The 24,735-nt window shown below is 43.6% G+C and overlaps 1 protein-coding gene across 1 annotated transcript in view; it reads right to left on the bottom strand.

Annotated features, from left to right (window-relative positions):
• Window positions 1-24,735, bottom strand: part of ankhb (ANKH inorganic pyrophosphate transport regulator b) — a 109,763-nt gene that overhangs the window by 7,640 nt on the left and 77,388 nt on the right. The window contains exons 7-8 of the mRNA XM_020467240.2: window positions 13,714-13,806; window positions 12,323-12,418 (exon numbers count right to left, since the gene is read on the bottom strand). Coding sequence (XP_020322829.1) covers window positions 12,323-12,418; window positions 13,714-13,806 — 189 coding nt within the window. The remainder of the gene's footprint in view (window positions 1-12,322; window positions 12,419-13,713; window positions 13,807-24,735) is intronic.

Raw genomic sequence — 24,735 nt, forward strand, 5'->3', positions numbered from 1 at the left:
ACCATGTTGTGTTGCTACCATGCTGCGTTTTCATGTGTTTCTGCCATGCCATGTTGTTGTCTCTCTTTATGTAGTGATGTCTCTCTTGTCGTGATGTGTGTTTTGCCCTATTCCTGTATTTTATTTTTAATCCCAGCCCCCGTCCCCGCAGGCCTTATGCCTTCTGGTAGGCCGTCATAGTACATAAACATTTGATCTTAAAAAACTTCTTGAGTGTAGGGGGCAGGATTTTTGTTTTTGGCTAAAAAAACGTACCCATTTGAAACTGCCTATTTCTCAGGCCCAGAAACGAGAATATGCATATTATAATCAGACTAGGATAGAAAACACTCTAAAGATTCCAAAACTGTCAAACAGTTGTCTGTGAGTATAACAGAAATGATTTTACCTGAGGAAAATCAAACCAGGAAGTGGCTTCTATTTTGAAAGCTCCATGTTCCATAGCCTGCCTTCACTCCTTCACTCCATTTAAAGGAATATCAATCAGATTCATTGCGTCAGTGGACATTGCGTCAGTGGATAGCTGGGTGTACGCAGAGTTTTGCTTGCACAACAGAGTGGGGCAGCCATTGTCTCTCCCTCTCCTATTGAAGCGACAGTTCCAGTTGATATATTATCGATTAGATCTTTTAAAAACAACCTGAGGATTGATTATAAAAAAATGTTTGACATGTTTCTGTGGACATTACGGATACTATTTGGAATTTTGGTCTGCGACGTCGTGACCGCCCGAGCCTGTGGATTTCTGAACATAATGCGCCAAACAAATGGAGGTATTTAGAATATAAAATAATCTTTATGGAACAAAAGGAACATTTATTGTGTAACTGGGAGTCTCATGAGTGCAAACATCTGAAGATCAAAGGTAAGCGATTTAATCTATTGCTTTTCTGACTTTCATGACCAATCTACTTGGCTGCTAGAGTTTGTAATATTTTGTCTACTGAGAGAGATGTCCTTACGTAAACACTTGGTATGCTTTCGCTGAAAAGCTTTATTGAAATCTGACACGCCAGGTGGATTAACAACAAACTAAACTGTTGTTTTGCTATATTGCACTTGTGATTTCATGAAAATTAAATATGTTTAGTAATTTAATTTGAATTTGGCACACTGCAATTCAGCAGGTGTTGATGAAAATTATCCCGCTAATGGGATGGGTGCGTCAAGAATGAACTGACTTGCCTAGTTAAATAAGAAATACATTTAAAAAAAGTTATCCTAATTTTCCTCTAGTCAGTAAGCCATATCATATGACCTCTTATGAATTATTGAATTATTAAGAAGGGCCTCCACAGGGAAAGTATGCACCACAAATACAACGCTGAGGATACCACAGGAGGGCTCATCATGCATCCTTTACACAAAACGATCCCAATGCTCTCAGCTTTTCTCCAACTAACCTTCCCTTGGGTCTGTCATATGGGAATGTCAGATGAACACTAGTCTATACTCCATGTGTTAAATTGATCATCACAATGAGAATGAATGTTTTGGAAATATCAAATATAGCTTATCTTCCCTCCTTATCAACTCATCACCTGCTGTCTGCCATAATGAAGGAATGAGCAAGCTTACCCTGCAAGGGCTGGGGTAGGTGCAGGCTTTTGCTCCAGACAAGCAGTAACACACCAGATTCAAATAATAATCTAATCCTAGTCTTCAATCAAGGCTTCATGAATCAGGTGTGTTATTGCTTGGCTAGAACACAAGCCTGCCCCAACTCCACCCCTCGCAGGGTAAAGCCACTCTGCTGTACTAGAAAAGTTATAGACTACTGTCACTATATGTCATATTCCAACCAAAGCGCATTATGGTGAAAACTGGATGGGTGAGAGATATCCAGCCGCTCTATTTACCCACTTAGGTTGTACAACTGACGCACAACACATTTGACACAATGGTTGTGATTCCACAGATATGTTTTGTGCTACAACTGAGTTTGTCTGCATAAAATATTTACACAAAAAGTTTGAGGTGCTTCCACGACCAGGGTTGACTACTCCTGGCTAACGTTTCCGTCCCGGAGCTAGCACCAACTAGCCTGGGGCTAGCCCATGCTAGAACCATCTCCCGGCTCACTCCTGGGCTACAGTATCCGGACCCCTTCTACTGCCCGTACGACTGAGGGGTGGTCGGCGGAGCAGCGGAGAGTGGAAGAGCAGGTCATCAGTCTGGTGCCATCTGTGCCAGCTCCCCGTACTCACCCTGAAGAGCCAGAGACCGTCAGGGAGGCGATGGAGAAGTTGGGAGAGATGAGAGAGATGTTGGTCAAATGTGTTCTGCTCAACATTCGACCTGAAGACCCTGTCAGCAGTCTGGTAAAGTCTGTGCTTACTCCACGCATCTGGCCTCCAGTGCGCCTCCCCAGTCTGGTACGTCCTGTGCCAGCTCCCCGCATCCTCCCGGAAGTGCGTGTCACCCATCTGGTGACACCTGTGCTGGATCCACGCATCAGGCCTCCAGTGTGCCTCTTCAGCCCGGGACGTCCTGTGCCGGCTCCACGCACTAGGCCTCCAGTGCGCCTCTACAGCCCGGAACCTCCAGCGACGGTTTACGGTCCAGAGCTTCCAGCGACGGTCAACGGCCCGGGGCGTCCAGTGATGGTCAACGGCCCGGAGCGTCCAGCGACGGTTCACGGTCCGGAGCTTCCAGCGACGGTCAACGGCCCGGAGCTTCCAGTGAGGGTCAACGACCCGGAGCTTCCAGTGACGGTCAACGGTCCAGAGAGTCCAGGCATGGCGTCCAGTCCCGCTCCATGGCAGGAGCCTTCCTCTGCAACGGTGCCCAGTCCAGGCACAGCGTCCAGTCCAGCTCCAAGGCCGGAGCCTTCCTCTGCGCCGGTGCCCAGTCCAGGCACAGCACCCAGTACCACTCCAAGGCCAGAGCCTTCCTCTGCGCCGATACCCAGTCCATGCAAGGTGTACAGCCCAGTGCCGGGGGCGGCGACCCGCACCGGGAGCCGCCACCGACACTAGTCACCCTCCCTACCCTCCCCATTTGGTTTCAGGTTTTGCGGCCTGAGTCCGCACCTTTGGGTGGGAGGGTACTGTCACGCCCTGACCATAGAGAGCTCTTGTTCTAGGGGGTGTTCTAGTTCAATATTTCTAAGTTGGTATTTTGTATGGTTCCCAATTGGAGGCAGCTGATAATCGTTGCCTCTAATTGGGGATCATATTTAGGTAGCCATTTTTCCCACCTGTGTTTGTGGGATATTGTTTGGTTTTGTGCTTGTTGCACCACGTAGTCACATTTTGTTGCTTGTTATTTGTTTTGTTGAAGAAGTTTTACTTTAAATAAATATGTAGAACTCACACGCTGCGCCTTGGTCCATCTCTTACAACAAACGTGACACTTCCAATGCTCAAGCACTTTTGATAAACAATCATAGTAGGAAAGTGAAGATACATGTTTGCATGTTTGACTATATTCTGATAAATGCTTCCCTGGACAGAATGAAGGTACATTGAATATTAAACAAGAAAATAAGTATCTCCTAAGGTTTGTTGTTTCACCTTGTAAGCAGTTTATGTAACTTTATTACCCACTCATCTTCACAGAAAACTGTCGACATAAATAATAAAACCATGCTAACTCAGTGGTTAACCTTGCTGATGGAAAACACAGTTTTTCGTGTTGAGGTTCTGTACGTTACTCCTATGGAAAAATATATTTGAAGAGGCTAAACAACAGCACATTCTCCAGCCCCTGATGGTTGAGTGAATGATGCAGATTTGACTACTGAAGCGTTGGTCACCCAATGAGCTTTGTTTGGTAAACTAAGTATACTTTATTGAGGCTTTATGAAACCTTTATAAAAGATTGTGAGGCATCTACAGTATGCCGGATTTATAAAGGCTTCATGAAGGTTTCAATCTCATGGTGTGACCTGTTCAGTACAGACAGCACATCTGGCTGTGAATTCATCCTGCTTATAACCTCATGATTGTGTTTTGCTTTTTGTGTATGGTTGTGTATATTAACATGTATATTTACATCTCTATGGATGTGTATATTAACGTGTATATTCACATCTATATGGATGTGTAGTTTGTGTATATGTACGTGCATATTCACATCTATATGGATGTGTATATTAAAGTGTATATTTGGTCTATATGGATGTGTCGTTTGATGTGTATATTCACGTGTATATTCATGTGTATATGGACGGCCTACAGGGAGGAGGGGAGGGCCCTCGGAGTGTGGTGTCAGGAAAATAACCTCACACTCAACGTCAACAAAACTAAGGAGATGATTGTGGACTTCAGGAAACAGCAGAGGGAACCCCCCCCCCTATCCACATCGATGGAACAGTAGTGGAGAGGGTAGTAAGTTTTAAGTTCCTCGGCGTACACATCACAGACAAACTGAATTGGTCCACCCACACAGACAGCATCGTGAAGAAGGCGCAGCAGCGCCTCTTCAACCTCACGAGGCTGAAGAAATTCAGCTTGTCACCAAAAGCACTCAAACTTCTACAGATGCACAATCGAGAGCATCCTGTCGGGCTGTATCACTGCCTGGTACGGCAACTGCTCTGCCCACAACCGTAAGGCTCTCCAGAGGGTAGTGAGGTCTGCACAACGCATCACCGGGGGCAAACTACCTGCCCCCCAGGACACCTACACCACCCGATGTCACAGGAAGGCCATAAAGATCATCAAGGACAACAACCACCCGAGCCACTGCCTGTTCACCCCGCTATCATCCAGAAGGCGAGGTCAGTACAGGTGCATCAAAGCTGGGACCGAGAGACTGAAAAACAGCCACCACTAACATTGAGTGGCTGCTGCCAACACACTGACTCAACTCCAGCAACTTTAATAATGGGAATTGATGGGAATTGATGTAAAATATATCACTAGCCACTTTAAACAATGCTACTTAATATATGTTTACATACCCTACATTATTTATCTCATATGTATACGTATATACTGTACTCTATATCATCTACTGCATCTTTATGTAATACATGTATCACTTGCCACTTTAAACTATGCCACTTTGTTTACATACTCATCTCATATGTATATACTGTACCCGATACCATCTACTGCATCTTGCCTATGCCGCTCTGTACCATCACTCATTCATATATCTTTATGTACATATTCTTTATCCCTTTACACTTGTGTGTATGAGGTAGTAGTTTTGGAATTGTTAGCTAGATTACTCGTTGGTTATTACTGCATTGTCGGAACTAGAAGGACAAGCATTTCGCTACACTCGCATTAACATCTGCTAACCATGTGTATGTGACAAATAAAATTTGATTTGATTTGAAAGTGTATATTTGGGTCTATATGGATGTGTCGTTTGATGTGTATATTCACGTGTATATTCACGTGTATATGGATGTGTAGTTTCATGTGTATATTAACGTGTATATTTAGATCTATATGGATGTGTAGTTTGATGTGTATATAAACTTGTATATTAACGTGTATATTCACGTCTATATGGATGTTTTTATTTTTTATTCTTTTATTTCACCTTTATTTAACCAGGTAGGCTAGTTGAGAACAAGTTCTCATTTGCAACTGCGACCTGGCCAAGATAAAGCATAGCAGTGTGAACAGACAACACAGAGTTACACATGGAGTAAACAATTAACAAGTCAATAACACAGTAGAAACAAAAGGGGAGTCTATATACATTGTGTGCAAAAGGCATGAGGAGGTAGGTGAATAATTACAATTTTGTGATAAATGTGATAAGATGTGATAAATGGTAAAGTGATAAATGATCAGATGGACATATACAGGTAGAGATATTGGTGTGCAAAAGAGCAGAAAAGTAAATAAATAAAAACAGTATGGGGATGAGGTAGGTGAAAATGGGTGGGCTATTTACCAATAGACTATGTACAGCTGCAGCGATCGGTTAGCTGCTCAGATAGCAGATGTTTGAAGTTGGTGAGGGAGATAAAAGTCTCCAACTTCAGCGATTTTTGCAATCAATCCAGTCACAGGCAGCAGAGTACTGGAACGAAAGGCGGCCAAATGAGGTGTTGGCTTTAGGGATGATCAGTGAGATACACCTGCTGGAGCGCGTGCTACGGATGGGTGTTGCCATCGTGACCAGTGAACTGAGATAAGGCGGAGCTTTACCTAGCATGGACTTGTAGATGACCTGGAGCCAGTGGGTCTGGCGACGAATATGTAGCGAGGGCCAGCCGACTAGAGCATACAAGTCGCAGTGGTGGGTGGTATAAGGTGCTTTAGTGACAAAACGGATGGCCCTGTGATAAACTGCATCCAGTTTGCTGAGCAGAGTGTTGGAAGCAATTTTGTAGATGTCATCGCCAAAGTCGAGGATCGGTAGGATAGTCAGTTTGGCGGCGTGAGTGAAGGAGGCTTTGTTGCGGAATAGAAAGCTGGCTCTTGATTTGATTTTCGATTGGAGATGTTTGATATGAGTCTGGAAGGAGAGTTTACAATCTAAGCCAGACACCTAGGTACTTATAGATGTCCACATATTCAAGGTCGGAACCATCCAGGGTGGTGATGCTGGTCAGGCGTGCGGGTGCAGGCAGCGAACGGTTGAAAAGCATGCATTTGGTTTTACTAGCGTTTAAGAGAAGTTGGAGGCCACGGAAGGAGTGTTGTATGGCATTGAAGCTCGTTTGGAGGTTAGATAGCACAGTGTCCAAGGACGGGCCGGAAGTATATAGAATGGTGTCGTCTGCGTAGAGGTGGATCAGGGAATCGCCCGCAGCAAGAGCAACATCATTGATATATACAGAGAAAAGAGTCGGCCCGAGAATTGAACCCTGTGGCACCCCCATAGAGACTGCCAGAGGACCGGACAGCATGCCCTCCGATTTGACACACTGAACTCTGTCTGCAAAGTAATTGGTGAACCAGGCAAGGCAGTCATCCGAAAAACCGAGGCTACTGAGTCTGCCGATAAGAATATGGTGATTGACAGAGTCGAAAGCCTTGGCAAGGTCGATGAAGACGGCTGCACAGTACTGTCTTTTATCGATGGCGGTTATGATATCGTTTAGTACCTTGAGCGTGGCTGAGGTGCACCCGTGACCGGCTCGGAAACCAGATTGCACAGCGGAGAAGGTACGGTGGGATTCGAGATGGTCAGTGACCTGTTTGTTGACTTGGCTTTCGAAGACCTTAGATAGGCAGGGCAGGATGGATATAGGTCTGTAACAGTTTGGGTCCAGGGTGTCTCCCCCTTTGAAGAGGGGGATGACTGCGGCAGCTTTCCAATCCTTGGGGATCTCAGACGATATGAAAGAGAGGTTGAACAGGCTGGTAATAGGGGTTGCGACAATGGCGGCGGATAGTTTCAGAAATAGAGGGTCCAGATTGTCAAGCCCAGCTGATTTGTACGGGTCCAGGTTTTGCAGCTCTTTCAGAACATCTGCTATCTGGATTTGGGTAAAGGAGAACCTGGAGAGGCTTGGGCGAGTAGCTGCGGGGGGGGGCGGAGCTGTTGGCCGAGGTTGGAGTAGCCAGGCGGAAGGCATGGCCAGCCGTTGAGAAATGCTTGTTGAAGTTTTCGATAATCATGGATTTATCGGTGGTGACCGTGTTACCTAGCCTCAGTGCAGTGGGCAGCTGGGAGGAGGTGCTCTTGTTCTCCATGGACTTCACAGTGTCCCAGAACTTTTTGGAGTTGGAGCTACAGGATGCAAACTTCTGCCTGAAGAAGCTGGCCTTAGCTTTCCTGACTGACTGCGTGTATTGGTTCCTGACTTCCCTGAACAGTTGCATATCGCGGGGACTATTCGATGCTATTGCAGTCCGCCACAGGATGTTTTTGTGCTGGTCGAGGGCAGTCAGGTCTGGAGTGAACCAAGGGCTGTATCTGTTCTTAGTACTGTATTTTTTGAACGGAGCATGCTTATCTAAAATGGTGAGGAAGTTACTTTTAAAGAATGACCAGGCATCCTCAACTGACGGGATGAGGTCAATGTCCTTCCAGGATACCCGGGCCAGGTCGATTAGAAAGGTTTTAGGGAGCGTTTGACAGTGATGAGGGGTGGTCGTTTGACTGCGGATCCGTAGCGGATACAGGCAATGAGGCAGTGATCGCTGAGATCCTGGTTGAAGACAGCGGAGGTGTATTTGGAGGGCCAGTTGGTCAGGATGACGTCTATGAGGGTGCCCTTGTTTACAGAGTTAGGGTTGTACCTGGTGGGTTCCTTGATGATTTGTGTGAGATTGAGGGCATCTAGCTTAGATTGTAGGACTGCCGGGGTGTTAAGCATATCCCAGTTTAGGTCACCTAACAGAACAAACTCTGAAGCTAGATGGGGGGCGATCAATTCACAAATGGTGTCCAGGGCACAGCTGGGAGCTGAGGGGGGTCGGTAGCAGGCGGCAACAGTGAGAGACTTATTTCTGGAGAGAGTAATTTTCAAAATTAGTAGTTCGAACTGTTTGGGTATGGACCTGGAAAGTATGACATTACTTTGCAGGCGATCTCTGCAGTAGACTGCAACTCCTCCCCCTTTGGCAGTTCTATCTTGACGGAAGATGTTATAGTTGGGTATGGAAATCTCCACATTTTTGGCGGCCTTCCTGAGCCAGGATTCAGACCCGGCAAGGACATCCGGGTTAGCAGAGTGTGCTAAAGCAGTGAGTAAAACAAACTTAGGGAGGAGGCTTCTGATGTTGACATGCATGAAACCAAGGCTTTTTCGATCACAGAAGTCAACAAATGAGGGTGCCTGGGGACATGCAGGGCCTGGGTTTACCTCCACATCACCCGCGGAACAGAGAAGGAGTAGTATGAGGGTGCGGCTAAAGGCTATCAAAACTGGACGCCTAGAGCGTTGGGGACAGAGAATAAGAGGAGCAGGTTTCTGGGCATGGTAGAATATATTCAGGGCATAATGCGCAGACAGGGGTATGGTGGGGTGCGGGTACAGCGGAGGTAAGCCCAGGGTGATGATGAGAGAGGTTGTATCTCTGGACATGCTGGTTGTAATGGGTGAGGTCACCGCATGTGTGGGAGGTGGGACAAAGGAGGTATCAGGGGTATGAAGAGTGGAACTAGGGGCTCCATTGTGAACTAAAACAATGATAACTAACCTGAACAACAGTATACAAGGCATATTGACATTTGAGAGAGACATACAGCGAGGCATACAGTAATCACAGGTGTTGAATTGGGAGAGCTAGCTAAAACAGTAGGTGAGACAACAACAGCTAATCAGCTAGCACAACAACCTCAGGTAAAATGGCGTTGACTAGTCAACGGGGTCGACAGATAAAAACATAAACAAGCAGAATGGAGTACCGTGATTAATGGACAGTCCAGCGTGCATCAGCTATGTAGCCAAGTGATCAGTATCCAGGGGGCAGCGGTGGATGGGGCAGGGAAGCTGGACTGGCGAGTGTTATCCAGGTTAAAAAAACGAACAATGACTAAATAGCTTGTAGCTAGTTAGCTGGTTAGCTTCTGGAGGTTCTTGAGTGTGTTCTAAAATTAAAAATAATAGCGATTCCATATCACATTGGGTGAGGCAGGTTACCGGAAGGTATAAACAAATTAAAAATCGAAAAGAGATAGAAAGTAAATATGGGTCCAGTGAGTGTTTGGGACGCGGCGATTCAGACGGTTAGCAGGCCTGTGCTAACAAGCTAACAGTTAGTAGGCCGGGGGTAAACAAGGTAGCAGTTAGCGGACCGGGGCTAAACAAGCTAGCAGTTAGCAGGCCGAATTAGCAAGCAAGGAGATAGCAAGGGCTAGAGAGAGAGTTAGCCTTTGGGGGACGTCGCGATGAGGTGAGTCTGTTTATTCCTCTTCATGCGGTGACATCGATAGACCGGTCGTGGGTCCGGGTATTGTAGCCCAGGAGTATGCTACGGTGGTAGCACAGGGGCTCTGGCCGGGCTAGCTTCAAGCTAAGTGGGTGGAAACGCTAGCCAGGAGTGATCATCCGGGGTTGCGGTTTAGCTAGATAGCTAGTTGTGAAGATCCAGCTGAAAAATGTTCCGTTTGCGGTGGGAATCCGGGGAAAAATAAATAAATAGGTCCGTTATGCTCTGGTTAGAGTCGCGTTGTTCGAACTGGCGAGAGCTTTCCGAGCTAAAGGTTAGCTGAAGACCGCTAGCATAGCTGGTAGTTAGCTGGCTAGCTTCAGTTGAGGGGTTCCGGGTCCGAAGAAAATATAAATACTTTAGGAAAAATAGCTACATTGGGTGAGGCGTATGTTATTGTTTTATACAGGAAAAATCTGAAAAAGACACTGCCAATTTCTAACTTACAATGACACCTCCATCCAGGATATGCTGCTATGCAAATCAATCTCACTCTGGGGTGAAGTTTCCCCTTTGTACGGATCTAGGATCAGCTACCCCTCAAAGTGGTCTCCCTACCACTGTTACTGGTAAACATGAGGGATGGGGCTGAAGAAATGTAACTACTCTCAAATTCATACACGGAGCCATCAACTAACTCAGGGTTTCCCAAAGTTGGCCCTGGCCCACCCCAAAATTAAATTTTACATAAGTATTCAGACCCTTTACTCAGTACTGTGTTGAAGCACCTTTGGCAGCAATTACAGCCTTGAGTGTTCTTGGGTATGACACTACAAGCTTGGCACACCTGTATTAAGGAAGTTTCTCCATCTCCTTTCGCTATCATACTCTAATTCCACTGATTTCAAAACTCGGCCCTCCAGAAAGTGGAGAGCAACACTTATGCAGTTCTACTAAGCGATATATGCCTAGATTCCTGAAACGAGTCACATATTGACAAAGCGAAAACAGGGTTCTAGACATTTTTTGTAAATGTATTAAAAACAACAAACAGAAATACCTTATTTACATAACTATTCAGACCCTTTTCTATGAGAGTCTAAATAGAGCTCAGATGCATCCTGTTACCATTGAACATCCTTGAGATGTATCTACAACTTGATTCGAGTCCACCTGTGGTAAATTCAATTGATTGGACATGATTTGGAAAGGCACACACCTGTCTATATAAGTTCCCACAGTTGACAGTGCATGTCAGAACAAAAGCCAAACCACGTGGCCAAAGGAATTGTTCGTAGAGCTCCGAGACAGGATTGTGTCAAGGCACAGATCTGGGGATGGGTACCAAAACATTCTGCAGCATTGAAGGTCCCAAAGAACAGAGTGGCCTCAATCGTTGTTAAATGGAAGAAATTTGGAACCATCAAGACTCTTCCTAGAGCTGTGGAGATGGGAGAACCTTCCAGAAGGACAGCCATCTCTGCAGCACTCTACCAATCAGGCCTTTATGGTAGTGGCCAGACGAAAGCCACTCCTCAGTAAAAGGTACATGGCAGCCCTTGGAGTTTGCCAAAAGGCATCTAAAGATTCTTGGAGAAATGAATGGAGAATGTGGAGAAAAGTGCAGAGAGAGATCCTTAATGAAAACCTGCTTCAGAGCACTTAGGACCTAAGACTGGGGCAAAGTGTCACCTTCAGACTGAACAATGACCCTAAGCACATAGCCAAGACTACGCAGGAGTGGCTTCAGGACAAGTCTCTGAAAGTCCTTGAGTGGCTCAGCCAGAGCCCGGACTTGAACCCCCAACATCTCTGGAGAGACTTTAAAATACCTGTGCAGCAATGCTCCCTATCCAATCTGACAGAGCTTGAGAGGATCTGCAAAGAAGAATGGGACAAAACTCCCCAAATACAGTTGTGCCAAGCTTGTAGTATCATACCCAAGAAGACTCGAGGCTGTAATCGCTGCCAAAGGTGCTTCAATAAAGTCTTGTGTAAAGTGTATGAATACTTGTGTAAATGTGATATCAGTTATTTTTATTTTATCCATTAGCAAAAATGTCTAATAACCTGTTTTTGCTTTGTCATTATGGGGTATTGTGTGTAGATTAATGAGGGGGAAAAAACTATTGAATCCATTTTAGAATAAGGCTGTAACATAACAAAATCTGGGAAAAGTCGAGGGGTCTGAATACTTTACAAATGCACTGTATAGTGTGGAGCAAAACAAGCTCATTTTGGGTTACCGATGGGGTAAGACAGTTGAACAAAGCTCATGAGACATGGATAAGTTATATTCTTCAAGAATCAATGGGGATATATCATTAATTTAAAATCATATGGCCCATTTAACCATTAGTTGGGGAAATGTAAAACTGACCCAAGATCAGTGTCTAGGGGCAACGTCAGCCTACTCCATCAAACACATTTCTGAAAGCTGAAAGCACAATGCAAGAAACCTACTATCTGCAATCATAGAATTATGGCCCGCATCAAGTCACTCATGGTATAACAATGTAAGCTTTTTAAAGACCTAAAAGCAATAAACACATTATTTTCCATCCACAAAAGATCAAGGTTGAACGTACCGTAATAGAAAGTGCAACGCAGACAAATGTGAACTTTTTGATGTGGGATTTGGAGATTGTGGTATTGATGTTGGTCAGTTTGTTACTGGGGTTGTTCTGGGGGCAAAGAAGAACAAACAAACAAACAAACAAACATGACAGGTGTGAATGCACTCAGTAGGCTAAGGCTGGGATTAAATCAAAGGCGCATTGTTGCAATTTCTCAACATTCACGAAGATCGGAGTCATGGTACATTGTGGATATCGGCTCATGTTTAAATTACCTTTACAAGTCAATTGCAATGCGCTTGTCGAATCTTCAGATAAACCATAGAATCGATTTACAAATGACATTTAGAATCATTGTGAGACTTTGGTTTAGTAACAACAGGCTTCACAACTATAGTTAACACAGGTAATACCACATCAAAATCAACAATGACATTGTTATGAGAACAATGTCTTGGCAAAATGTACTCTCCCCTAAAAATTAATTGTTAAAACATGGACTGATATTGTGCTCAATCATGGCTGAAGAGGCAACTACCTTAGTATGACTCAGCACAAGTAAACCACACAGTGACTTTCTTAACAGCAGCCCTTAAACTTCCTGGAGCAGGTTGGTCTCTGCTCACCACACCTTTGTTTACCTATAAATATTATGAAATGTCAGCGGGAGCCACAGTAATTCTGGCTGTCCGCTATGAATCCACTCCCCCAAAATACATGGTGCAGTGGAATTATGTATATCATATTTCTGTGGTGTAATTACTGCAGTTTCAGTAATGTCACACTGGTATAAACGGAGCAATACAGAACAGTGACAGTTGAGTTAATGGGACAGCTAGGCATTGTCTGCTGACCTTTGCACAAACTAACAATAAACTCACTGAACTGAAGCAGGGATTCATTCAAAAGTGCGTTGCAAAGCTGTTAAGTGCACTACCGACAATGCGTTTTTTTAAAGCCAATTTTCCCCGACGTTTGCGGAGATCACATTCATGGCAAATTAAGCTTGCTTGGCGACAACGCACCTTTGATTGAATTCTGGTCTAAGTATCTGCACCACTGCAATCAGCCCATACTGTGCCAAACTCATTGTAAACTGCATCCCAGAGAAGCATCGCCTACATAAAAACATTAAGGTAGCACTTTATTTTACAATATTGTTTCCATTGCTATTTACCTGGTATTTACTTGAAAATATGTGGTATCGATGCACTTTTACTTTATTGAAAGAATACAACAAAGCTGGCCTTGTAGTTTTACAATTTTACAGTGTAAGTAAATACCAAGGCATTTCTGTGCTACCCACATTAAGGTTAATATAATCTTTAACAGTCATTAGGTTGAGGTACCTGGCCACTCTCAATGGCCTTACTTACTAGTCAATGTAAACAACCTCGTCTTACCTTGTCGAAGGCGGGGTAGACCGTACGTAGTTCTGTCAGCCAGCCGTACGGCATGTGACCCACAGGATAGCTTGCAGTCAGTACTGCTACCGCCTGGCCAAACCACAGAAACCAAACACTTAGAGCAGTCCACCACGTCAGAAGTAAGAGTTCCTGTTTGTCTTTCTTGAAGTCGAGTTGAAGTGCTTCTTCTAAGATTGCTATATCATACTAATGTGGTTTCTGGGATGTTAAACACACTCTCCAGGTATTGTGAGATCTGGTAATCTGCACCACATAATTGCAAAAATGACAACCTAAAACAAATACTTCACTATATTGTTACCCACTACTATAGTTAGTAAAAGGATGTATAACAAATGGCAAAAGTTCATCACATTGTTTATAGTTTGTGGCATCACAAGTCTTAACTTAGACACCTGCCCCATTCATTCAAAACACTGTATTCTCACTCTACTAACATAACATAGCAGGTGAAAAAAACTGTCGGGGGAGGTTACAGTGTTTTCCACAAGGACATACAGTACTAGTCTACTCATTCAAGGGTTTTCTTTATTTTTACTATTTTCTACATTGTAGAATAGTAGTGAATACATCAAAACTATGAAATAACACATATGGAATCATGTAGTAACCAAAAAAGTGTTAAACAAATCAAAATATATTTTATATTTGAGATTCTTCAAAGTGGCCACCCTTTGCCTTGATGACAGCTTTGCACCCTCTTGGCATTCTCTCAACCAGCTTCATGTGGTAATCACCTGGAATGCATTTCAATTAACAGGTGTGCCTTGTTAAAAGTTCATTTGTGGAATTTCTTTCCTTCTTAATGCGTTTGAGCCAATCATTTGTGTTGTGACAAGGTACGGGTGATATACAGAAGATAGCCGTATTTGGTGAAAGGCCAAGTCCATATCATAGAAAAAACAGCTCAAAAAAGCAAAGAGAAACAACAGTCCATCATTACTTTAAGACAAGAAGATCAGTCAATCTGGAACATTTCAAGTGCTTTGAATGTTTCTTCAAGTGCAGTCACAAAAACCATCAAAGAGCTATGATGAAACTGCCACAGAAAGGAAGACCCAGAGTTAACTCTGCTGCAGTGAATAAGTCTGCTGCATGAAATCAGGCCTTCATGGTCAAATTGCTGCAAAGAAACCACTACTAAAGGACACCAATAAGAAGAGACTTGTTTTGGCCAAGAAACATGAGTAACGGACAAAAGATCAGGGAAATCTGTCCTTTTTTCTGATGAGTCCAAATGTGCAATTTTTGGTTCTAACCGCCTTGTCTTTGTGAGACGCAGATTAGGTGAATGGATGATCTTCTCATGTGTGGTTCCCATGGGGTAGCATGGAGGGCCAGGTGTGATGGTGTGGGGGTGCTTTGCTGGTGACACTGTGTGATTTATTTAGTACTCAAGGCACACTTAACCAGCATGGCTACCACAGCATTCTGCAGCGATGCGCCATCCCATCTGGTTTGTGCTTAGTGGGACTATAATTTGTTTTCAACGGGACAATGACTCTGACGAAGGCCATGTGGCCGATACGTACGCTTATTAAAGATCAATGATCAATGATCAATGATCAAGAGCAGTGTGCAGTTTCCTTTTTCCTTTATCTTGTTCAACTGTTACCATGCACCTGCAAAAAAGATAGAATTTTGAACAGGATAATGACCCAAAACACAACTCCAGGCTGTGTAAGGGCTATTTGACCAAGGAGAGTAATGGAGTGATGCATCACGTGACCTGGCTACCACAATCACCCGACCCCAATTGATATGGTTTGGGATGAGTTGGACTGCTCTGCATATGTGGACACTCCTTCAAGACTTTTGGAAAAATATTCCTCATGAAGTTGGTTGAGAGAATGCAAAGAGTGTGCAAAGCTGTCATCAAGGTGTCACGACTTGCCCATGACTTGGGTGAGGATCATAGGTGTCAGATTCCCCCACCCTCTCTCCCCCACCAGTTTTATGACCGGTCGTAAATACCGTGTAGTAACTCTGCCTTTGGGTTTGTCAGGATTGAGGGAAAAGAAACCTTTGTTAAAAGGAGATTCCTCCCGCCAGAATGGTAACATCAAAAGGTGAATGAATGAATGAAACAATATTTCTGAAATCCAAAACAGTTGGAATGGTCCGTGGGTACTTAAAGAACAATCCTGTCGAATTCATTACTATAGGACTCGTGACAAAATGTACATTAGTCAAGAAAACGTAATGATGGGAGTCCCCACATTGAAATGGCTACCACTCTATAGACCAAGCAGGAGGACGGTGTTGAACCGGACATCAAATGGTTAGACTCCACCAGACCAGCTACGTACAGCGCCAGCTGTACACATTGAAATGGTTAAGAAAACTAAAAGACTACACATTCACAGTCTGCAGCTGTATATGTAAAATAGTCTAGGAAACTCGACCGAAGACGAGAGGAGAACATTTCCCTATCGAACAACCATTGGTACGTCTGACGTATCCATTATAACAGAGCTACACTATGAAAGACTTTAATCTATGGTGGGCATCCCATTCTGTCTTTCCCCCTCTTTATTTGTCCCCACCCCTTTCCATTGTCTACCACACCATCATATCGGGTTAAGTCCACTAGACACTTTTCATTGCATTACGTAGTAATCAATATGTAAACTATTGTGTGTGTGTATGTAATTCTGTGTGATTATTTAGTTAGTAAAAAAATAATTAAGACAATTTGTATATCGCTGAGGTTTTGTGCAGATAAAGGATTTTGCAACATTCAGAATGAGACTGATAGAAGGTAAATAAGAATGAATCAATTGACTGTGACTGATGTAAGAGATATTTATATCTTTAGAGTTTAGTCGGGGGATAGTAACTCGTTAAATAACTTTTTCCATTGTGCCCCAAATGACAACTTAATGAATTGCTACATGAGTAATTTAATCGCGTAATAACTTAACGTGGTATGTAATAATTTGATGAAATAACAGTCAAACACACGACATAATGATGCCCCCGTGCGAGGAGTCTAAGATAGAATGAGGCCTTCATGTTGCATTCAGCCTATATGAAATTGAAAAGCAGATTAAATGATACACCCAGATTATGTTATACACAATGGGAGTTGTAGACAGGAATTGTTGACGTGTGTGTTGCCATTTGAACAATACATAGAGGTTTCCTCCGTGTTGCTTCTCTGACATAGTCAGTGAAGGGTTAGTGATAAAATGTCTAGTGCCAGTACACAATCCAGCTAATTATATAAATTTGATAAATAGAGCGTTGGGCCAAACGTGCTATTGCCGTCACTCGCGCCTCAGGAACGAGTAGACTCAGTCAGTATTCATTTATTGAGACATAATGGGCTGGCAATCAGATTTTTCCCAAATTTGATTAGACCAACGGTGTATTTCTTTGTTTACCGTGCGTAAAACAAATATCGCCGAAAGGGTTTGAACGTAAGACGTTATTAGTAAAACCGTTCCCTTGTTTAAGGAGATCCTATGTTGTGCTTGAAAGTGTACAAAGTAGAATTAGCTTGCACGAGATGCTAAAGCTAACAAAGCGAGAGCAGCCATTTTTTTCTCTATGTTCACACGGCAACACCGTGTGCCTTAGGAAACAAAAGATCTGCCTCCTTTATATTTCAGCTTTCTGCAATCAGTGACCCCTAAGGATGAAGAATCGGCAGTATTCTTTTTTTTTAAAGAATTATTTCTGTGACTACCAACGTTGTATCATGTTTGTAACAAGTGGTTACTTGTATTTTTATTTATTATTTTTTTTTTTGGGATGAAAACGTACCAATTTGAAACTGCCTATTTCTCAGGCCCAGAAACTAGAATATGCATATAATTGTCAGATTAGGATAGAAAACAATCTAAAGTTTCCAAAACTGTCAAAATATCGTCTGTGAGTATAACAGAACGGATATTGCAGGCAAAAACCTGAGGAAAATCAAACCAGGAAGTGGCTTCTATTTTGAAAGCTCCATGTTCCATAGCCTGCCTTCGCTCCATTTAAAGGGATATCAACCAGATTCCTTTTCCTATCGCTTCCTCAAGAAGCAGTCTTTAGACATAGTTTCAGGCTTTTATTTTGAAAAATGAGCGAGAAAGATAACATTGCGTCAGTGGATAGCTGGGTGTTCGCATGAGTTTTGCTTGCGCAACAGAGTGGGGCAGCCATCGTCTCTCCCTCTCCTATTGAAAAAGCGATTGTCCCGGTTGATATATTATCGATTATATATTTTAAAAACAACCTGAGGATTGATTATAAAAAAACGTTTGACATGTTTCTGTGGACATTACGGATACTATTCGGAATTTTCGTCTGCGATGTCGTGACGGATCGAGCCTGTGGATTTCTGAACATAACTCGCAAAACAAATGGAGGTATGTTGGATATAAAAATAATCTTTATGGAACAAAAGGAACATTTGTGTAAATTGGGAGTCTCGTGAGTGAAAATATCCGAAGATCATCAAAAGGTAAGCGATTAATTTGATTGCTTTTCTGATTTGTGACCAAGCTACTTGATGCTGGGGCGGCAGGGTAGACTAATGGTTAGAGCGTTGGACTAGTAACCGAAAGGTTGCAAGTTCGAATCCCCAAGCTGACAAGTTACAAATCTGTCATTCTGCCCCTGAACAGGCAGTTAACCCACTGTTCCTAGGCCGTCATTGAAAATAAGAATTTGTTCTTAACTGACTTGCCTAGTAAAATAAAGGTAAAATAAAAAAAATGCTAGGTGTTCATAATGTTTTGTCTAGTGATCGATAAACTCAAAAACGCTTGGATTGCTTTCGCTGTAAAGCATATTTTCAAAATGCTGACACGACAGGTGGATTAACAACAGGCTAAACTTGTGATTTCATGAAAATTAAATATGTTTAGCAATTTTATCTGAATTTGGCGCACTGCAATTCAGCGGGTGTTGATGACAATGATCCCGCTAACGGGATGGGGTGCGTCAAGAAGTTTTAACCTAGTTACAGCATTGCTTTCAGGTTAATTAAAGTTTAATTACCAAATAATCTATACAGGTATGATTTAGTGTTAACATTGATTCAGCAAATAAATGTGCTTTTGTAAATTCATTCACATCTAACTCCCACATTACTGACCCATTATTGATGGTCATTAAATAGACTCAAATCATTTTTGCAGGTCCACATTTTTTTATAATGTGCAAGCTATCAGAAGGGGTGGTTCCGAGTCCCCTGCTAATTTGTGAACCATCACCCATTCAATTATTGATCACCGACCTCAGCAGCGATACAAACCCTAATAATGTCATTAGCGGAAAAACATGAAAAATCTACCATCGGGCGCAGGCATTGTAAAGGTTCTCTCCACTTTAGCCCTTATGTATCGCCATCAGAGATTGGCATCGGTCCAGTACCGCAGTGCTCAGCAGAAGCACGTGCTTGAAATGGCTGATATGAAGGGACAATTGGAGCGAACCGAATGACAAAAGCATGAAATGTAAACATTTTGCTTGCCAAGGAACTGTTTGAAAACAAAACAATTAAAAGTAATTGCAAAAATGTATGACGATGAACGAGCACAAACTCTTCAACAAAATTGTTTCCTACAGAAACAACTAGATTTAGCCATAACTACATACTATAACTATGTGCGCTGAGAGTCGGGAAACAAGTTCAGGGAGTGAGTGTTTTAATAAATAAACAGGTGTGCTCCATAACGAGCAGCCTGCTGACCTAGAGGCCGGAGAGGGAGCACATGTAACAGTACCCCCTCCCCGACGTGCGGCTACAGCAGCAGGACGCTGACCACAGGGACAATCCCAGGGATCAGGAGCGGACGTGCTGAGGCGTGAGAGCCTGATGAGCCGGCTGAGACCTCCCCGGTTGCCTCGATCGAGGCACAGGAACCTGTTCACTCAGCTGAGGAATGGGAGCCTATCAAGCCAGCTGTGGCATGGGAGCCTATCAAACCCACTGAGGCATGGCAGCCTGTCCGCCAGCTGAGGTACGGAAACCCATCAAGCCAGCTGAGGCAGGGGAACCCGTCGAACCTGCCGACAAACCCGGCTGAGGCCTCCCAGGTAGCTCTGGTTTTGACACTCGGACCCGACCTCACCTCCAAAACAATCAACAACAAGAAAACACTCCCTGATGCTTCCCTTTGGTGAGGCGTCATTCTATAACAATGTGCGCTAAGAGTCGGCAAGCAAGTTCAGGGAGTGAGTGTTTTAATAAATAAACGGAACATAATTCAAAACAAGAACCACGAACAACGCACAGACATGAAACAGAAACAATGACGCCTGGGGAAGGACCCAAAGGGAGTGACATATATAGGGAAGGTAATCAGGGAAGGGATGGAATCTAGGTGAGTCTGACGACACGCAGGTGCGCGTAATGATGGTGACAAGTGTGCGCCATAATGAGCAGCCGGGTGACCTAGAGGCTGGAGAGGGAGCACACGTGATAAATACGATGTAGTCCACTCAAAACTAGATAAGTCTGTCAAGTTATCTACAAACAGGAGCTTGCAATTTGATAACATGCAGGCAGTTTTGATGAACGTTACTCAAAGCAATAATGTTCTAGTCCAAATACTGCAAACCAAAGACGATCAGTTAATGAACACAATTACTAAGTTGGATGACAAATCGGCAAAACTTATTGAAATCGCTGACCAAATGAATGATGAGAACTCAGGTGATGAAGATGGAAATATTGATTTCTAAGCAAGTGGAGGAAATCTCATCACTGAATCTCTCACTCAGTACTCAAGACCTCTACTTGCAAAACATGACAGATAAGTATGAGGCTGAACAGAGCAAGTGCGACACTCATGTGTATAAAATCAGTACTCTAAGCGACCATGTGTCCCTCTGTCTTCTCCTCTTGGCCATTCGGCACTGAGTAATAAGGCGCCTCTTTGCCAACAAAGCTTGGCTTCTCGGCCCCAACTTTCCCACAGGATGAAGCCAATCCTCTCTGCCTGCTAGGCACGCCTTGACAAACTCGTCAAAAACTTCCCCACCTTTGACCCTGTTCCAGGTCAGTCAAACGACACTGAGACGTTCCTAGCTGACATAGAGGACGCCTTGGATGGCTACCCGAATGCTATGGGTTCTGACAGGCTTTAACTGTTGACGCAAACGTCACATGACGAGGTTCATTTGTCGACAACAGCAACAAGTGCAAAACGACTATGCTAAACTTGCCACAGCTGTGAAATTAGAAATCTGTGCTTCTACGACTCGCAAACCACGATAGCTCACTGGCTAACACTGTCAAACAAGCTCGAAATGAACACCCACAATCATAGGCATTGTTCAGCTTACTTTGGCCTACTCACTGAAACAGGAAGGGAAGAGCTGTTACCATTCAAAAAAAAAAATCTGTCGAACATGTATCCCAACTTCACCACCTACTTGGGCCCTACAGCCTACGTTGGCTTGCCTATCTTACAACTCAGAGAGCTTGCAAGCACAGCTTTTGGAGGCATCAAAAGCACACAACGCTAAGAGCCCTGACATCTCAGTTTTGACCAGGAGCACTCACTCCAGTTAGAGGGTGCATTATCAGGTATTTGATCATTGCGAGATGATGCACAACAATGGTTTCTACCACAAAACCATAACACCAATACACACTGCGGTCAAAATAACTGTAAAGTACGTTGCTATCGAAATGACTACAACTACAATGGACCTGATCGCTACGTTCCTACACCCAGACCACACAAAATGTCAGGGTAACAAAGCATTCAAGGACGATCAAAACATAGACCAATGTTTTCTAGAAGTTCCACTACGTGGAGAACTAAAGCGAGAAAAATGTGAGAAGTGTAAAAGATAAGACACTAGGACAAGACGTGGAATTGCCGGATACCAGGTCCGCAGGGAGTCCACATCCACATAAGTCTAACCCTTAGCAGGGACGTAAAAAAAACTTGAGAACCCTATCCAGGGCCCGCTCGATCAAGACATAAGTCCACAGGCTTTGTGAATAACGTCAAAAGCTTTGCAAAAGCCAAGTCCACTACAAACATGTCAATCTGCTTTCACCATGAACTGAAATGACACATCACGTTGTTGCAAACAACCACTCCACTTTGTGAGGAATGTGTCCACTAAATGCAACTCAAAACAGCCATACCTGGAAACAGTCCTGGAGGGCTGCTTAACCTGTCATGCGCTAATTGATTCTGGTTTGACATCGCTTATCTCTCAAACATTGTTCAATGATTCTCAAAAGGGCTTTGAAGCCAAATAAACGTTGGTTAAAAAGGGAACGATGTGACACTACACTTCGAGGTTTCACTCAGGCTACCTCGTCTCTCACATTGAGAATCATGCTGAAACTATACTTCCAGGATGTATCACTTGTTCACTTGTATGTTACCAGCCTTGAATCTGAACCCATGCTACTCGGTACAGACTTGATGGATCGTTTACTCCCACTGATGGATTGGAAAACCAACCATGTATGGTCAAAGGTCACAGTGCCGTTTCCTCTGACCACACTGTCTTCTCCTAACGCTAGCTGCAACGCAGTCATCCACAAGGGGTATCTGTCGACAGAACCCCTTGAGAAAAAGAAGTTTCGAAACCTCTTGGGGCAGAATCCGATCCAAGGAGATATTACGACATCTTGACACATTCCATCAGCAAACCTGAGTGACCCTTCTTTTCATGATTTCGAGCCAGCAGTCTATGTGAATGAGCAACTTACATCTTCCTTGAAGTCGTGCAATACTGTAGATGAGATTAACTTCTCTTGCCCTTCGGACACTTCCGTAAGCACTGCAGCTGTCTCAGCAAAAAAAGCATTGATGCGCAGAGTGTACTCTGCTTCCGATGATACATCCTCCGCTTTGTGTGGGACTGTCACTCCTTACAATGACACTAACGGTGTCAGTCCCGCAACTGAGCCGATGACTCCCACTGGTCAAACACTTTACGATATCACAGACAGATATCTCGTCTCAGTTCGCAGGTACTGAAGAGATTGCCACACGCGGACGCTGTGTTGACTTACAGGCCTCAACAGCCACTGAGTGTTTGAAAGATTACAGCCAATCTAATAACATGGCTGCTGACAACTCGTACATAGGGTCTGATCTTTTTGTTTGTGCCTCAGATACCAACACCAACTGCTGGTGGGGGATCCCAAGACACTAGCCCAGACCCATGATGAGCCTCATCGAGGCCGGTGGGGGGGGGGGGGGGGGGGGGGGGGGGGTTGAGACTACGTGCAACATTATAAGAGGCTGCCAGAGCAGAAAACAAATCTAGTTGTAAGCTTCCCCATGAGAACAGAGGGGAGCGGACAGGCCACTCAATGGGGATAACCTTAGTACACACCTAAGATATCACTGAGGTGTACCACACTGGCTGTAAAAGAAGTCCACTGGACTTTTCACCTCTCAAAACAAATGGTAAATGTGTAGTATCAACTACAATGCAACTAGTAAATTGCTCTAATCATGTGTTCCGGTAGGATAACATTTTGGAATGAATTGGTAGGATAACTGGTCCCCTTGGGTACCACTACCAATGCTAGCAACAGTCAGACCAGTCATAAGCAGTAAGAATGTTAGAGACCTAACAATTCGAATTGCCATTGATAACAGCGACAGAGGAGGTAGTAGTCACTCAAATTGCAACATGTGGAAGGGAGTCTCCAAAATACTCTTCTGATGGTTAACACACACATGCCACTAATAAATAGAACCCTCCAATCTGGAGGAAAGTTATTAAAAGTCATGAACCATGATCTCACTGCGTACGACTGGTTCAGTGCATATAGATTACTTCCGTTGCTAACATTGAACCTATTTGGTTAACTTTAGCTAGCTATGACAATCAGTTTGTATTGCTAGTACTCTATGGATTGGGATTATGTTGGTTCATTGTTTAGCCAGCTAGCTGCATGTCTAAACAAAATACCCCAAGTTAAAGCTTACTGTTAGCTAGCTAGCTGACATTAGATGGCTGGCTCGCTAGCTAACATTACGTTTATGATCTGTGTATAGTCATGTTCTCAGAATGCCATTTCTCATTGCTAGTTATAGCTTAATGTTAGCTAGCTAACTAGCTAACATTGAACCCTTTTGGTTAATTTTAGCTAGCTCTGAAATTCAGTTTGTATTGCTAGTACTCTATGGATTGGGATTATGTTGGTTCATTGTTTAGCTAGCATATCTAAGCAAAAGATTCCACTTCGCCAGATGATTACGTGACCCATCAAGTTAGCCAGGTGTGTCTGATGGTGATTACGTTTATCATTGTATAATAATGACAACATACTTGTATCTGGAATTTGTCTTTCAGCATCAGTAGAACAAGCCTGACTATCCTCCACCAGTAGTACAAGCAGAATGGTCTAATGCCTCCCATCAAAAAGACCTGTAGAACACACCTGTCTCTCCTCACCAGTCATACAAGGAGAATGGTCTAATGCCTCCCATCAGAAAGAGAGCTGGCCCGAGCAAGCACAGGTTACACCTGAAGCGTAAGGACTTGCAGCGAGTGGTGAACTTCAACAACTATGCAGAGGATAATGCAATAGTGTTACCAGGACACCACCCAGGACACAAACATTTTGGTCATCTCATGATGACAAAAGCAGCAATGTGGCGTCTCTACAAGGAATCAATGACAACACTTGGTATGTAAAGAACAAACAACACGTTTTGATTATTTAATGGACCTCCAACATGATTGGCACTACTTTTATTGATCTCACATTATTTCTGTATTTTCCAGAGGTACGTGTAGTCGGGCTGTGTGTTCTTCTAGTTTACAAGATGATGTTTCTGTATGCAGTGCTACTGCTCTGCACATTTGTAGGTAAGTGCGTGCTGCTGCTCTGCACATTTGTAAGTAAGTGAAACTTGCCTGAAATTGTTGCATAAAAAAGTATTACGTTTTACGTTACATTTTCTTTTCATTAACGTATCTTAATGTTTTTTTTGTGGTTTGCAGGTGCACTGAATCAATAATCAGGATAACTTGTTCTGAAACATTACATGGATAAACATGCAAAACATT

The sequence above is a fragment of the Oncorhynchus kisutch genome, linkage group LG30 (genome assembly GCF_002021735.2).
Source record: "Oncorhynchus kisutch isolate 150728-3 linkage group LG30, Okis_V2, whole genome shotgun sequence".
Lineage (NCBI taxonomy): Eukaryota > Metazoa > Chordata > Actinopteri > Salmoniformes > Salmonidae > Oncorhynchus > Oncorhynchus kisutch.